Raw genomic sequence first — 15,463 nt, 5'->3', positions numbered from 1 at the left:
ACAGATGGGCCGGGGAGTTCTGCTCCACTGTTTCTCTCTGCCCACTCTGACAACCGAAGAAGCCCGCCCAGGTTCCATATGGCATCGCGCAGGACGTAAAGGGGTGTGTGATACGGTCTTCATTGTCAGGCAAGCCGTTTGGCCTCATTGCTTTTCCATCGCAACTTTGAAGCAAAGCGATGGAAACCAATGAACGCACCCAGAGTGCTAACTGCAGTCACCAAGAACGGAAATTGCCAGGGTCCTGCCAGAACTCAGCCAACGGTTTCTCTATAAATAGCGTACTTTATGACTGGGAGTTCTCTGTTATGGTCCTTTGGTAAAATGGACCCTTCCCCGAAGGTAGAACATTTTCAGCATAAGTGATTTAGAAGAGAATTCCGAGGTCATCAGTTACCTTCACAAAATAGCTATGACACGAACACAATGTATGAAATCCTCTTTTATACCAAATATCGTTAAGGTTCCCTCTCCTTATCCTTTTCTCTATAACGTCTGTCAGAAACCAATCCCCCGTGTTTCTCCTCTGCTCTCAATATTCTGCTCACAGAATACTTCAACATTTCTTGGCCACCAAATGTGTGTTTTCCACACTAAGCAATTCTTCAGTACCAGCTGGGTGTCCCACAGTTAATTCATTCCTTACTTTGTCTTCCTTGGGATAGTGTGAGACCTTACAGGGGAAGGGTTTGGTCCCCAACGCCGCCCCCCCCCCCCGCCCCCGACTTCAGATGCCAGTCACAAGCCTCAAATTGCCACCTGAACTTCTGACCGACCGGCCATAAATCCACATTCCCACGTCCCCTCCCTTGGGTTCATCGATTTGCTAGAATGGCTCACAGAATTCAGGGAAGCACATTTCCTACTTGATTCAAAAAGGACAGAATGAACGTCCTGATGGAAGGTACGTGTAGGGCAAGGTATAGGAAAGGGATGTGAAACTTCCGTGCCCTGTCCAGACCTGTCACTTCTTCAGCCTCTCTGTGCTCAGCAACCTGGAAGCTCTCTGAGCCCCATACTTGTGGATGTTTATGGAGGCTTTACGGCATAGGCATGACTGATCATTAGCTGTCTCTAGCCCTCGGCCCTTCCTGGAGGATGGGGAGTGGGGTTCAAAGTTGCAAGCCTCTGGTCATGGCATGGTTTTTCTGGTGATCAGCCCCTATCCTAAAGCTACACAGGAGTCTACCCAGAGTTGCCCCATTAGAACAAAGGACACTCCTGTCACCTAGGAAATGGTACGGGTTTAAGAGCTCTGTGCCACTAACCAGGGGCAGAGACCAATATATCTATATATTTCCTGTTATTATACACCATACGTTCCGGATCTTCATGGGATGGTAGTCATTGCACGTCACATACTCTGTTCCTCTCATGTCACCATATTAAACAAAGATGTTTGCCTCTATCTGTATTTTTCTGTAGTTAGCATTTTCATGGCAGATGCATATTCACTTTGTATTTCTCTGACGTGATTTAGTTGGTTGCTTCCTGGTCGGGCATTAGCGTGTTTTTAATTTTACACTGTTATACGTAGTGAAATTATTCACTTCTTTGGAAACGAAGGTTTAGTTTTTCTTGAAGGTACTCGTTATGATATGTTTTCTCAGTATGGAATGGCTGGGTCAAGGGTTCTGATGTGTTTTCATGATTCTCATTAAGTGTCGCCATATTGCATTTCTGAGTGATTATGCCAGAGGCATCTCTATCAGTAACATAGTGTATGTTTCCCCAAGTCTCCCTTGATCTTCATTTTATCTCTTTAGTTGTTTTCACTAATGTAATAATGAATGGGAGTTTGTCTCGTGTAATTTTAATTCTATACTTTTATAGAAAGCTTTTATAGTTAGTGGCATTAAATATTTCCCTGACTCATGGTACTCACTTACTGTTTCTGTTTGATGTCCTTAGAATAATTTCCTAGGCATGATGGCTTTTTAGGGGATGAAAACACATTTTCTTGCCTTACACATGACCCTCCCGGAGCCATTCTCCTAAGAGTTGGGTTTGCAGTGGCCTGTGACTCACGTGCTAGAACTTACATTTAAGCCTAGTGGCCAGCAGCAGCTCTGTGTTCATGAGAAAGGGTTACCTCATACTAAGAATTCTCTGCTAAGTGTAAAACCTAAGATTCTTAACATTTCTAGGATGGACTTTGTCCAAAGGGCTTTGGCTTAGAATTCCTGAAGAATTAAGATGGTGATTTATGAGAGCTTTAAAAGACCAGGGTTTATAATCAGGATTCAGCAACTCCTTTCCTTTTTTTTTCATTCACCGAAGCTTTTCTTGAAAATATATACTCCGTTTTTTGAGTAGGTAACAGGTTCAAAATGGAAAAAAGTATCACAAGGTGTGGGGGTAAACATTTCTCTCCCCATCTGCCGGACTGTCACCCTGTCCGTGTAGGAAACTTTGGTTGGAGTCCCTTGTAGGATGTTTTTGTGCGTATGTGCACGTTTAAATATAGTGTGTATTCTTGTGCTGTTTTACACGAGTCGTATGCTATGTGTGTTGTTTCTCACCTTGGTTTTTTTTTTCACACAACCATGTATCTAGGACACATTTTTACAGAGTACTAACTACTTCTTCAGTCCCTTTGTAACAATCTGGTGCTCCAGTTGTACGTACAACAAGGTCTTACAGAGTCCCCTGTTGAGGGACGCGTACGTGGTCCTCAGGGTATTGCAGAGTGTTGCGGTGAATAGCCTTATACCTACCCGATTTTCCACTTGTGTGGGCAGATGGCGTTTTTCCAACGGCATCGCCGGCTCAAGGCGCATGTACACTTGCAATCGGGACAGCCGCTGCCCATCTCCCACCCTCCTGAGGGGTGGTACAGACCCGTCCCCTTCTCCCCCCCGCCACGATGGGTGTGCATGCCTGCCTGTTTCCTCTCCGTCATTTCCCTCCCTTGTCGGATTGCATTTCAGAGAAGAAGTGTAATGGCTTCCGCTGCCCGAACGGCACCTGCATCCCCTCCAGCAAGCATTGTGACGGTCTGCGGGACTGCTCGGATGGCTCCGACGAGCAGCACTGCGGTGAGTCCCCTCCCGGCAGCGGCGGGGCGATCGTGGAAGAGGTTGTAGCTTGGCGAACCTTGTCGCTTCTTCGCAGTGTGTTTGGGGATTGGCCCATTGTTTGGAACTGAATGCTTACTTCTCCTACTCCTGTGTTGCCGACTGTCTCTCGGGTACCATTTTTGGCCGGGGGACCCTCTTACCCTCCGTTTCCTTTCTACTCGTAGAGGTTGTCGCGGGTCACTGGTGCTCCTGCCTGAGTATGCTTTGCCTGGGTCCATCCCTCCCAACCCTAGATTTCTGATGTAATTCTGGAGCATGGCCTGAGCGTGGGGATTTTTTTTTTTTTAACGTTTATTTATTTTTGAGAGAGAGAGAGAGAATGAGTAGGGAAGGGGCAGAGAGAGAGGGCGACGCAGAAGTGGGCTCCAGGCTCTGAGCTGTCAGCACAGAGCCCGACGCGGGGCTCGAAGTCACGAACCGTGAGATCGTGACCCGAGCCGAAGTGGGACGCTTAACCGACCGAGCCACCAGGGCGCTCCGTAAGCATCAGGACCTTTAAAAAGTGCCCCGGGTGTTTGTGATGGACAGTCCAGGCTCAGAACTGATGTAATAGTGGAGGGGTGGCAGTCGGGCCTTGGGGGTGGAAAGCCAGCCCGTACGTGGCCTGTCGTATTAACTGAAGTTTTCTGTAAACACAGACACTCCTGCTGCTTCCATGCAACTGTAGCAGAGTGGAGTGGTTGTGGTAGAGACTGTATGACTCTCAGAACCTTGAGAGCTTGCCCCCTGGTTGTGCCGCTCCCCGTTCTCAAGGAAAACAGAACCAGTAGGACGTGTGTGTCATATACAGAGAGATTTCTTTTCAGGGATCAGCTCATGCAGTTTTGAAGGCTGGTGAGTTCTGAAATCTGCAGGGTAGGCTGGCAGGCTGGAGACCCAGGGACAGGCTGATGCTGCAGTTCAAGTCCAAAGGCCATCTCCTTGCTGTGTCCTCAATGGCATTTTGTCTGCACCTGCATCCCTGGTGTCTCTTCCTAGGAGGCCACCGCCCACACTGGGCCAGGGCCCCACCCACATGAATTCCGTTAACCTTAATGATCTCTTTAAAGGCAATTGAAAGGGGTTCTGTCTCCAAATACAGTTACACCGGGGATTAGGGCTTTAACATACGCATCGTCGGAGGTATAATTCCATCCATAACACTGGTCCTTTACAGAAAAAGTAGTAGAGAGTCCATATTCTTTTTTCTTTCTTTCTTTCTTTTTTTTTTTTTTTTAACATTTATTTATTTTGGTAAGAGAGAGAACAAAGCCAGGGAGGGGCAGAGAGAGAGAGAGAGAGAGAGAGAGAGAGAGAGAGAGAGAGACAGGAGACACAGAATCTGAAGCAGGCTCCAGGCTCTGAGCTGTCAGCACAGAGCCCGATGTGGAGCTCGAACTCACCAACCGTGAGATCATGACCTGAGCCGAAGTCGGACGTTCAAACGACTGGGCCATCCAGGCGCCCCGAGAGTCCGTGTTCTGTGTGGTGATGAAGATCTCAAGCATTGATGTCGGAGAGGCCTGGGTGTCCATTTTGGCTCCACTCTCATTAACCGTGTGCTCTTGGCCAAACGTTGAATGTTGCCGTCCCCTCTGGTCTCATTTGGAAAACAGGACAGTAAAATCTCTCATAACATTGTCCTCAGAGTTTAATGTACTTCCGTGTCAGGTGCTCTCACCCAGGGCTTGGCACACAGGAAGTGCGCAATAAATGATGCCTCTGGTGACTGTGTCCCGAATGCGCGCGCGTCCGGGAGCATCTGCTCAGGGCCGGGGAGGCTGACGCCTTCTCCCCTCCCCGGGCCCCTTCCAGAGCCCCTGTGCACGCGCTTCATGGACTTTGTCTGCAAGAACCGCCAGCAGTGCCTTTTCCACTCGATGGTGTGTGACGGGATCGTCCAGTGCCGCGACGGCTCAGACGAGGACGCGACGTTCGCAGGATGCTGTGAGTGGGCTGGATGGGGAGGTGCCCGAGCCACTGGAGACACTCTGGGGGGAGCGGGCCACTCAGGTTTACAGGTCTTGCTCGAGTGCCCAATCTTGCCCTTCCTGAGAAAGACTTACCTTTGTGGCTTCAGAAGTGTTGCTTTTTGGTCATTGGTATACATATAAGGGGGAGACGCCGAAGGTCCAAGGTCTTGGCCCAAGCGGGACCTTCTCCGACAGGCCTTTCCCACGCCCCATCGCTCTGTAGCGTCCTTATCTTGCTCCTGTGGCCTTCCCGGCACTAGTCAGCCCTTGGCACGCTGTGTATTTATTTGCCTGCCTGTCTCTCCCTGCCGGAATGTGGGCTCACGAGAACAGGGCCTTTATTTTGTTCACTGCTGTAGCCCCATTTTTTTAAGTGTATTTCTTTTGAGAGAGACAGAGACAGTGCGAGTGGGGGGGGGCGGGCAGAGAGAGAGAATCCCAAGCTCGACTCGGGGCTTGAACCCACAAACCGTGAGATCATGACCTGAGCCGAAAGCAAGGGTCAGGCGCTCAACTGACTGAGCCACCCAAGGTGCCCCTGTAGCCCCCATCTTAAAACAGGGCCCTGCTCGTGGTAGGTACTCCTTCTAGTCAGCTCTGGCCACCATCACAGAAGCCCACAGACTGGGTGGCTCAAAACCACAGAAAAGTGTTTTCTGACCGTCCAGAGGCCACAAGTTTGAGGTCAAGATGTCAGGAGGATTGGTTCTTCTGAGGCTCTCTTCCATGGCTTGCTGATGGCTGCCTTCTCTCTCACGTGGTCTCCTCACCGTGCCTACCCATGTCTTGCTTTCCTTTTCTTATAAGGACACCAGTCCTAGTAGATTAGGGTCCACCCTAATGATGTCACTGTAATTTCGTCACGTCTTTTTTTTAATAATTTATTTTTGAGAGAGAGAGAGAGAGAGAGAGAGAGAGAGCAAGCACGAGTGGGAAGAGGGACAGAGAGAGAGAGAGTGAGAATCCCAAGCAGATTCTACACTGTCAGTGCAGAGCCTGACGTGGGGCTCGAACTCACCAACCATGAGATCATAACCTGACCTGAGCTGAAATCAAGAGTCGAACGCTTAACTGACTGAGCTACCCAGGTGTTCCTAATGTGACTTATTTATTTGAGAGAGAGGGAGAGAGAGAAAACAGAGTGGGAGTGGGGGGAGGTACAGAGAGAGGGGGAGACACAGAATCTGAAACAGGCTCCAGGCTCTGAACTGTCAGCACAGAGCCCGACGCGGGGCTCGAACTCACGAACCGCGAGATCATGACCTGAGCCGAAGTCGGACGCCCCACCGACTGAGCCACCCAGGCGCCCCTCACTTCGTCACCTCTTCAAAGACCCCGTTTCCGAGTACAGTCACCGTCTGAGCAGGCGGGGTGGGGGGTGAGGCCATCGGTTGGCTTTTGCTCTCAAGGTGCCCGGTGGCTGGTCTGTCTCTTGGAGGAGGACGTTTGCCCTTCCCTCTTGTTTCCAAGTGGGGGCACTCCTTCGAACTCGTCGGTGTGGCAGTAACCTGGAACCTTCTTCCCTACCTAGCCCAAGACCCTGAGTTCCACAAGGTGTGCGATGAGTTCAGTTTCCAGTGCCAAAATGGAGTGTGCGTCAGCTTGATTTGGAAATGCGACGGCATGGACGATTGCGGCGACTACTCTGACGAAGCCAACTGTGGTAAGATCTCGGGCTTCCAGCCTCCTGTCCCTAGCCTCCGGGTCATGGCGACTCCTGTGGTCAAGGAGGGCCACGCTCAACACAATCCCACGCAGGCTCTGCCTTCTCCGTCCTCAGCACTCGTTCCTGCCAGCTGGCGAGCGAGTCTCCATGTAAGGAATCGAGTCTTGAGGGGGCAGCCTGCCCCCCAGGAAGTGTCGGGGGCCGGGTCGGGGTCAGGGCGGGGGGAGAATGCTTATGCCCATTCCTTCTCTTTCCCCAGCTGGGAAGTTCACGTTATGTCTAAGGAATATGGTAGAGGAATTATGGTAAATATTTCAGATTTCACAGTTTTGGGTTTTTTTTTTTTTTCCTTAAATTTAAATTCCAGGTAGTTAACATACAGGCTAGTCTTGGCTTCAGGAGTAGAACCCAGTGATTCATCTCTTACACGTGACACCCAGTGCTCATCCCAACAAGTGTCTTCCTTAATGCCCCCGACCCATTTAGCCCATCCGCCCACCCACAGTCCCTCCAGCGACCCTCGGTTTTGTTCTCTGCATTTAAGAGTCTCTTATGGTTTGCTTCCCTCTCTGTCTTTATCTTATTTTTCCTTCCCTTCCCCTACGTTCATCTGTCGTGTGTCTTAAGTTCCACGTATAAGTGAACAGATTCTGCAACTTAATAGAGTCTTTGTCCTTGTTGGGGCATCGTCACTAGTTAGGTCATCCCTTTGGTAAAGTGTCAAAAAGTCGGGCGTTATTTGTAAAATACAGAAGCCTAGTTCAGAGAAGCACGAGTTGGGATCCGGGAAGACGGGCTTCTGTTTGCGGATATGTATCTTTTTGGCTGCCCGCCGTATCTGGTAGGGTTGTGCAGGCTGCCCTGGGACCTGGTTATCTGTTTGGCCTTTATGTCCACATTTGGTGCCGGGCTAGTGACTGACTGTGTGGTTCCTCTCCCCCAGAAAACCCCACAGAAGCCCCAAACTGCTCCCGCTACTTCGAGTTCCAGTGTGAGAATGGCCACTGCATCCCCAACAGGTGGAAGTGTGACAGGGAGAATGACTGTGAGGACTGGTCTGATGAGAAGGACTGTGGAGGTAAGGGTCCTGAGGCAGCCCCATGCCCAGGAGTCACCAGCACACTGCCTTCCACCTTTCTGCACAGAATGTCGTTCTGTCTCCTCACTCTCAGGCCGGTTCAGTGATCCGGGGTGGGGGTTGGGTAATAACTCTCTGAGTTCTTTTCTGTCCTCTCCCACTTTGAAAACCAGTGTGGCTGGTTTCTCCGGTTTCTAGGTATTTTGCAGGCCCCGGAAAGCGCTCTGCAGCCTGGCTGCTGCAGGTGTGGTCTTTGGACCAGCGGCCTCCGCATCTGCTTGGGGCTTGTTAGAGATGCAGTGTCTGACCCCACCCCAGGCTGCCTTTGAGTCAGAATCTGCATTTTAACAAGGCCTGCGGGTGATGAGTGTGCCTCACTACATCTGAGAAGCACTGGTGTGGAACGCAAGCAAGCTCGTTACCTTCCCTTCTGGCGTTCTCACGTCCGAACTGGGTCTCGGGGGGTGCTGTAGTTGATTTTTCACCAGAACAGCATTCAGCCTCCGTGGGATGAGCTCTCTCACCCTCCCTGTGCGTTCCGAGTCACCTGCCCTCCGTCAGCCTGCAAAGGCACTGAGCCCCTATTGAGTAAGAGCAAACTCGTTCGAATATTAGCCCAAAGCGAGCACAATAGGATAGGTGCATCTGCCTCAACAAAGGGAAAAGATCGCCGTCCGTTCTGATGCCCCAGTATCAATGTGCGGTTTGAGGTCACGGCTTCCTGTAACACTCTGGGTTTTCTCGCTTGCTTGTGTTTTGCTCAGATTCACACGTTCTTCCCTCCCCGACGCCCGGGCCCTCCACGTGTCTGCCCAATTACTACCGCTGCAGCAGTGGGGCGTGCGTGATGGACAGCTGGGTATGTGATGGGTACCGAGATTGTGCAGATGGCTCAGACGAGGAAGCCTGCCCCTCGCCTGGTGAGTGCCGGCCCTGCCCTCTCCTGGGGCACCTGCTTCTGTGGAGCAGGGCCTCAGGGGTACGCCCTGGGCGCGGCGCCCTGGGCGCCGGGCTCGGTTTCCCCTGCCTCCTGGGACCCTGTGCTCGGTGGCCAGGCTGCTGCTCACCTCCAGAGCAGGGAGACCTGTGGAACTTGTGACTGGAGTGTCTTGTCTCCTATAACCGCCTTTTGATCTTCCTGCACGAAGAGGCCAGCCGCCTTGCTTCCCACCCTGGCTGTGGTTGGGCCACCTTTGCTTCCTTCTGCACAGGAAATTAGAATGGGAATTATAGGGAAAATATTTGTGTGGGTTAACAACACTCTCCGGGGGAGAGTCCGACTTTCCTGCCCACTAGCTGGAGGCCCTCCTACTAAAGGAGGGTAAGCACTGCCATCTAGTGGCCCAACGCAGAGAGGCCTCTGAAGGTGTGGGCAGTAAACCATGTTGCTGGAGGCGGGGGTAAACCCTGAGACCCCCTGTCTAGTGCATGCCCTTAACTGCAGGCAGGACAGAGGTAAGGGTGCTGTGTTCTTTCCTCAACCGGATTCTGTTGCATATTCAGTTTATAATGAGAAAATAGACAGTTGTCCGCCATGCTTTGCAAATCCTTTTCCTAGCAAACTTCTAGGTCAACACTGATCTTCCTCCTTTAAGACTCATCCATCCCATTGCTTCACTGTTTAACATCATCAGTGGTTTCCTCTTGTCCCAAAGATAGATTCCAACCCTTGAGTCTTCTTTTCTTTTCTTTTTCTTTTTTTATTATATTTTATTTTTTTTATTTTATTTTATTTTTTTTATTTTTCAATATATGAAATTTATTGTCCTTAAGTCTTATTTTCAAGGCCCTTCCTTGCCTGCCATTGCTTCGCACCTCTGCCAAGCTGGGTTCCTCCTTCTCATCCTCTCTGGAAAGACCTGCTTCTTCTCTGCTGATAGTGTTTCAGCAGGGTTTCTGCCTCACCAGAGACCTCTGTCCTCCTTGACCTTGTCCTCCTCCTACTCCCCCCCACCCCCCATGAAACCATCCATCACGGCAAAGGGAGGCATGGATTTTGCAGCTAAAAGAGACCTTGATACGCCCTCCGTATTTATCAAAGAAAGTATGGAACAAAGACCACCTGTAAGGATATCACTTGGGGTGTTTTTTTTTTAAATATATTTTTCAATTTTTTTAAATGTTTATTGAATTTTAAGAGATATATAGAGAGAGACAGAGCATGGGCAGGGGAGAGACAGAGAGAGAGGGAGACACAGAACCGGGAGCAGGTTCCAGGCTCTGAGCTGTCAGCACAGAGCCCAACGCGGGGCTCGAACTCACGAGGTGCGAGAGCATGACCTGAGCTGAAGTCAGACGCCCAACCTACTGAGCCACCCAGGCGCCCCGCACTTGGGGTGTTTGTAAAAAATACAGAATTAGGATTTCTGTGTGGAGCTCAGGAGCTCCCCATGTGACCTGTAGGTTCACTAAAGTTTGAGATTCTTGGAACAAGTACACCATCATTTTCCGTCACGAGGCCACCACCATGGGGCTTTCACCGAGTCCTGTAATTGATATAGTTGATATTGATCTCTTTTCCAGTCTCACGTTTACCCTTTGTCCTTTGGATCCCTCACTATGATCTGTCATGTGCTGCTTCCTGGTCATTTCACGTGTGGGAATCTTTCCTCCCCAAGCGATTCTGTGGACCTTGTATTTTTGGGGATCGTGCTGCATACCGCTTGGAATCCCCACTTTGCCGATTACAGTAATAGGCAAATAGTTAGTGTCCCAAAAACGTTTCTCAAAACAAATTAAAAAAAAAAAAAGATATTTCTTAAATCTCTGTCCTTGGCCCCCAAGACCCAGCTATCTGGTTAGTGAGTGTCTCGATCATCGGAACTGTGAGCAGGGTATTAACAGACTCTAGCAAATTCTGCTTAATCCAGTGAGCAGATTCCTATTTGGATTTTCCATTCAACTTCCGTGATTTCTTTTGCATGTACGTCATCAGGGCAAATTTAATTCAGGTTGTCTCCAGCTCTCAGATCTGGTTTCTTTATTGCGGGTCTCCTAACTGGTCTCGGTGTCTTGTGTCTCTCCCGTTTTCGGTTTACCTTCTGAGAGGCCGTATATTGATGCATGATCTTGTCCTCCCCAGTTTGGAACTTTCTAGCGGCCCCCTCACTGTCCAGGCAGTAGTGCTGTGATGTGCCTTGGCCTGGCTTTCTAGCCTCATATTTTACTGCTTTTCCTCATGCACCCTGTTTTCGCAGAGTGGTTCTGGGGGTAGGAGAGGCCCCTTTGAAAACCCAGTTAAAACCATGGAATGAGCCCAATATCCCAGAGTTAGTACCTGGTTTTTGTTGTCGTGTTTGTTAGCTCAGGTTATCGTGTGATGTTTGCTAACGCTGTCTCTCTCTTCATGACCTCTGAGGGTAACTCTCCCCAAGGTCACCGTATCAGTGATTTCTCAGCCCCAGAGTTTCTCTGGGCGATTTTCCTTCTAATGGCCTAGATCTCCCTCTCTGGGCCCAGGGGTCTCCAGGCCCCCTGCGTGCCCCTCCCCTGGGCCTTCACTGCCCTCCTTGGGATTCTCTTTGCCTTTCTCCTGGTATAGATTCGCTGCTTCCTGGGTCTCGTGTTTTGCTTTTCTCGGTTTACTCCCTTGTGTTGTTGGAGTACACCCTCTGGTAGTTTTGCCAGATGCATGTGGTGGCACAGTGGCCGACGACACAGAGAGGATAGCCTTCAACGTGTATGTCCCCTGAGTTTGCTGCTTGGATTTGTTGTGCCTGTTGCTGTCGATGCCTGGGCCACAGGTGCCTTGTGGGACATGTTTTCTCCATCCTAAGGACTTGTTTTACTTCTCTCATGTTGGAGCTTCTATTTTCTGTATCCTAGATTTCTCCCCTCCCCTCCCTTTCCCGTTCAATCCCACTTTTTGGTAGAGCACATTTTCTAGAACGTTCTCAAGAAAGGGAACGTGGGAGGTATCATTGAGGTCTTGCTTATCTAACAGTGTTTTTCTTCTGTCTTCAGATGTGGTTGATGATTGTTGGTCCGGGTTTGGAATTTTATGTTGTTGGTAATTCTCCTTAAGAATTTGGCTCCCCTGCCGTTGAACCGCTCTTGGGAAATTCAGAGTCATTTTGATTTTGATCTTTTACATGTTGCATGTTTGTTTGTTTGTTTGTTCGTTTTTTAACTCTCTGGAAGCTTGTAAGGTATTCCCTTTGGCTCCAGTGTTTTGAAATCTCACAACGATGTGCTTTGATGCAGCTTCCTTTCCATCCAGAGTGGTGGATGGACGCTGATAGGCTCTTTTATTCTTCAAATTTATGTATTTGAGTTTGGAGAGTTTTCCTTGAAATATTCCATTAATGGTATCTTCTTTTCTGTTTTCTCTTCCGGGAACTCGTGTCATTCATGCATTAGATCTACTGACGTGGTCCTCTTTTCTATTTTTTTAAATTTCTTTCTCTCTCTCTCTCTCTCTCTTTTTCTGTTTTCTGGGAGACTCACCCTATCTTTCAGCTCTACTACTGAGTTTTCCATGTCAGTTACCATGGTTTTTAATTTTAAGAGATTTAAAATTTCTAGTACTGTTCCTTTCTCGTGGCATCTTTTTTCACGCAGAAATCTATATTCTTTCATTCTGAGCGCATTAAGGATATTTATTTTTTGAAGTTTTCTTCTTACAAAATCTCGGTTTCCTCCAGATTTTCTTTATTAGGAGGGAAGAGGGTCCGCACTGGTTTCTGTCTTTCATGCCAAAGGTTTTGCCCACATAATCCTGGGGTGTTTGCTTGTGTTTAAGGCTGGGGACGAAAACACTGCCAAGAGACTCCCCACAGCTTTGAGTTTCATGCTTGGGCTGTTTGTTGGGGAACTCCTGATCCCCAACAAGAGTTGGGGTTACTTGAGGGTTTGTCCCCGAGGCTGGTCAGTTGCCCTAGAGGAGAGTTTTTACAGTAATCTACTGCCTAGAGAATAAAGGTGTCACTGCCACGGTTTATGAGGAAGAGGACCAGGGTCCTCGCCTTCAGCAATCTGTGAGTTTAACCCCTTTCTTCAGTACAGCATTCTTGCTCTTAGCTAGGCTTAACCAGCCCTTTTTACCCTGCACATTACAATCCTCCAGTCTTCTGTGGGAGTGACGTACGGGGTGATTGTCTCATGGGGTTAGTAGGAGCAGGGGACTTGGGAATCTTTAGTCTGTTCCCTTGTTGTCTTTCTCCCTCTTCTCTCCCAGTTCAGGTATGCCTCATCTGGTCTCTTGGGTCACTTACCACTCTCTGTCTACATCCAGCTTCCAAAGTTAGATGCCCACGTCTGGTCGATCCACCTTCCATATCCAGAGCTCACCTTTGTCTCCAGGCCCCCATCGTAATTCCCAAAGCACTGCCATTTCCTAAATTTCCTAATGCGTCGAGTTGGTTGCTCTTGCCGACCGGGTCCCTCCGTACTGCAAAGTGAATTTAAAAAAAAAAAACAACAACAACCTCTTCTTCCAGCAAATGTCACTGCTGCCTCTACTCCCACTCAGCGTGGGCGCTGTGACCGATTTGAATTCGAGTGCCGCCAGCCAAAGAAGTGTATCCCCAACTGGAAACGCTGTGATGGCCACCAGGATTGCCAGGACGGCCAGGACGAGGCCAACTGCCGTGAGTAGTCTCAGAGGGAGACACTAAATAGGGAATAGTGTAAAATGCAGGTGGGCCTTTGGGACATGAAAAGAACAGGGCAGATTAATCCCACACTCCCCCAAATGATAGCAGGAACGTTTCGGCCCAAATGAAACAAACACACGGTAAGATGAACACTGAAAATAATTAACAGAGAAGTACAATAGGACCTTCCTCCTGGGTGAGATTAACTCATTGATTGATCTTCTTTTTTTTTTTTTTCTTTTTCAGTTTATTTATTTATTTTGAGAGAAAGAGAGTGCTGACGCAAGTCGGGGAGCGGGGTGGAAGGGTAGAGAGAAAGGGAGAGAGAGAATTTCGAGCAGGCTCTGCGCTGGCAGCACAGAGCCCAACACGGGGCTCAATCCCATGCGTGGTGAGCTCATGACCTGAGCCAAAATCAAGAGTTGGACACTCAACCAACTGAGCCACCCAGGCATCCCCTCGTTGGTGTTCTTTAAATAAGTTTATTTAACCTGTTCCAAATTGGCCTTATTCATAAGGATGTTGCCTAGTTAAGAGCCTTAAAATAAAAATGTGCTTCGTCTCCAATTTTCCTCAATCCATTAATCCGAGAACCCTATCAAAAAAGGAAAGGAGGAGTGCCTGGGTGGCTCAGTCAGTTAAGCATCTGAGATGGTTGGTTTCAGCTCAGGTCATGATCTCATGGTTCGTGGGTTGGAGCCCTGCATCAAGGCTCTGGGCTGGTGGTACAGGACCTGCTTGAGATTCTCTCTTTCCCTCTGTCTCTGCCCCTCCTCTGCTCATGCTCTCTCTCTCTCTCTCAAAATAAATAAGCTTAAAAAAAAAAAAAAAAAAGGAAATGAGATTAGTATGGCATGATTCTTCTCAGAAAAGCTGGCCCCGGAAGGCCACTGCATTCTGTTCTAAGTGCTTGTTAATCATTTGTTGAGTTATCAGTTTAGGAATCTTCACAGATTAATAGCAACTAGATTCTCAGTTTCTAAAACCTACATTTTGCCACTTTAAAAATGTTGAGACATGTTTAATAGGCTGTTGTTTGATTATATTTTTCCATGTGGGATAATCCTGTGTTGGGGATCTTGGCAGTCTCTTAAAACAATGCCTTTCACAGGGTTTCTCCTTGACCGTTCTATATGAAATGACCCCTGCCCAGCGTTCTGTTATTATTCTTCTCTTTATGTTTCTTTGTAGTTGTTAATCACTATCTAAAATACCAGAGTTGTTTGCTGTTTCTCTTAATAGAAAGTAAGCTCTTTGAGGTTAGGTCCTTTGTTTTACACATCACCATAGTCTTAGCATCTTGAACGGTGCCTGATTCTTGGTAGCCCTCCGTGAATATTCACTGGATGGGTAGATGGTTGGGTAGAGGGATAAATGGAGGGGTAGATGGGTGGATGGGTGGGTGTGTAGGTGGATAGATGGGTGTCTAGATGGGCGGGTGGGTGGGTGGATGGATGGATGATGAGTAGATGGATGGTGAGTGGGTAGGTGGATGGATAGATGGAAGGATGAATTCCATCTTGAGTTTCTTACCCTAGTGGGTCTCAGACATTTTCTAAATGCTCTAATGCAGTTTTATTTGTAACCAAGCCCCCCTTGCAACTTCCCCAAAGCAAACCAGTTTCTACTTAGCATATAACAGAGCTCTATAATACAGTGGTTTTCCAGGAGAAGGGGGATTATAGTTTGTAAAAACCTCACATTTCCTTTCTTTCATTGCGAATTACTCTAGTAGAGAGCTCTTTTGAAAGCGTAGCTAATTGCAGTCTATACTTCCACACTAGAGACATGCCATCTTTAATTCGCCAGTTGAGGATGGTTGTTACGACATTCTACCCCGCCTCAACCCCTGGATCTCTTCATCTCTAGCAACATCTCTGTCGATCCCTTATCCATTCCCATTGCCATCCTGGTTCTCTCGTGAGAACCTTATCCGTTCTTTCTACCTGTGTCTCAAGGTGTGGTTGTCAGAGGTCGATGCGGTGTTTCAGGTAGAAAACGGGATTACTTGTCCTTGTTCTGGAACAGAAGTATTCAACCCTGGCCAATTCTGGTGAATCGCTGTGGAGCTCGTAAATGACTGCATGCACTCT

General features: G+C 48.6%; 1 protein-coding gene across 3 annotated transcripts in view; it reads left to right on the top strand.

Annotated features, from left to right (window-relative positions):
* The window catches only part of SORL1 (sortilin related receptor 1), a 171,382-nt gene that overhangs the window by 124,868 nt on the left and 31,051 nt on the right, over positions 1-15,463 (top strand). For all 3 annotated transcript variants that reach the window (XM_027036764.2, XM_027036763.2, XM_027036762.2), the window contains exons 27-32: positions 2,931-3,038; positions 4,875-5,006; positions 6,564-6,695; positions 7,642-7,776; positions 8,541-8,696; positions 13,215-13,364. In XM_027036764.2, the coding sequence (XP_026892565.1) occupies positions 2,931-3,038; positions 4,875-5,006; positions 6,564-6,695; positions 7,642-7,776; positions 8,541-8,696; positions 13,215-13,364 (813 nt within the window). The remainder of the gene's footprint in view (positions 1-2,930; positions 3,039-4,874; positions 5,007-6,563; positions 6,696-7,641; positions 7,777-8,540; positions 8,697-13,214; positions 13,365-15,463) is intronic.

This window comes from Acinonyx jubatus, chromosome D1 (assembly GCF_027475565.1).
Source record: "Acinonyx jubatus isolate Ajub_Pintada_27869175 chromosome D1, VMU_Ajub_asm_v1.0, whole genome shotgun sequence".
NCBI lineage: Eukaryota > Metazoa > Chordata > Mammalia > Carnivora > Felidae > Acinonyx > Acinonyx jubatus.
The sequence above is the reverse complement of the archived record's forward strand: the minus strand, read 5'-3'. Positions and strand labels throughout refer to the sequence as shown.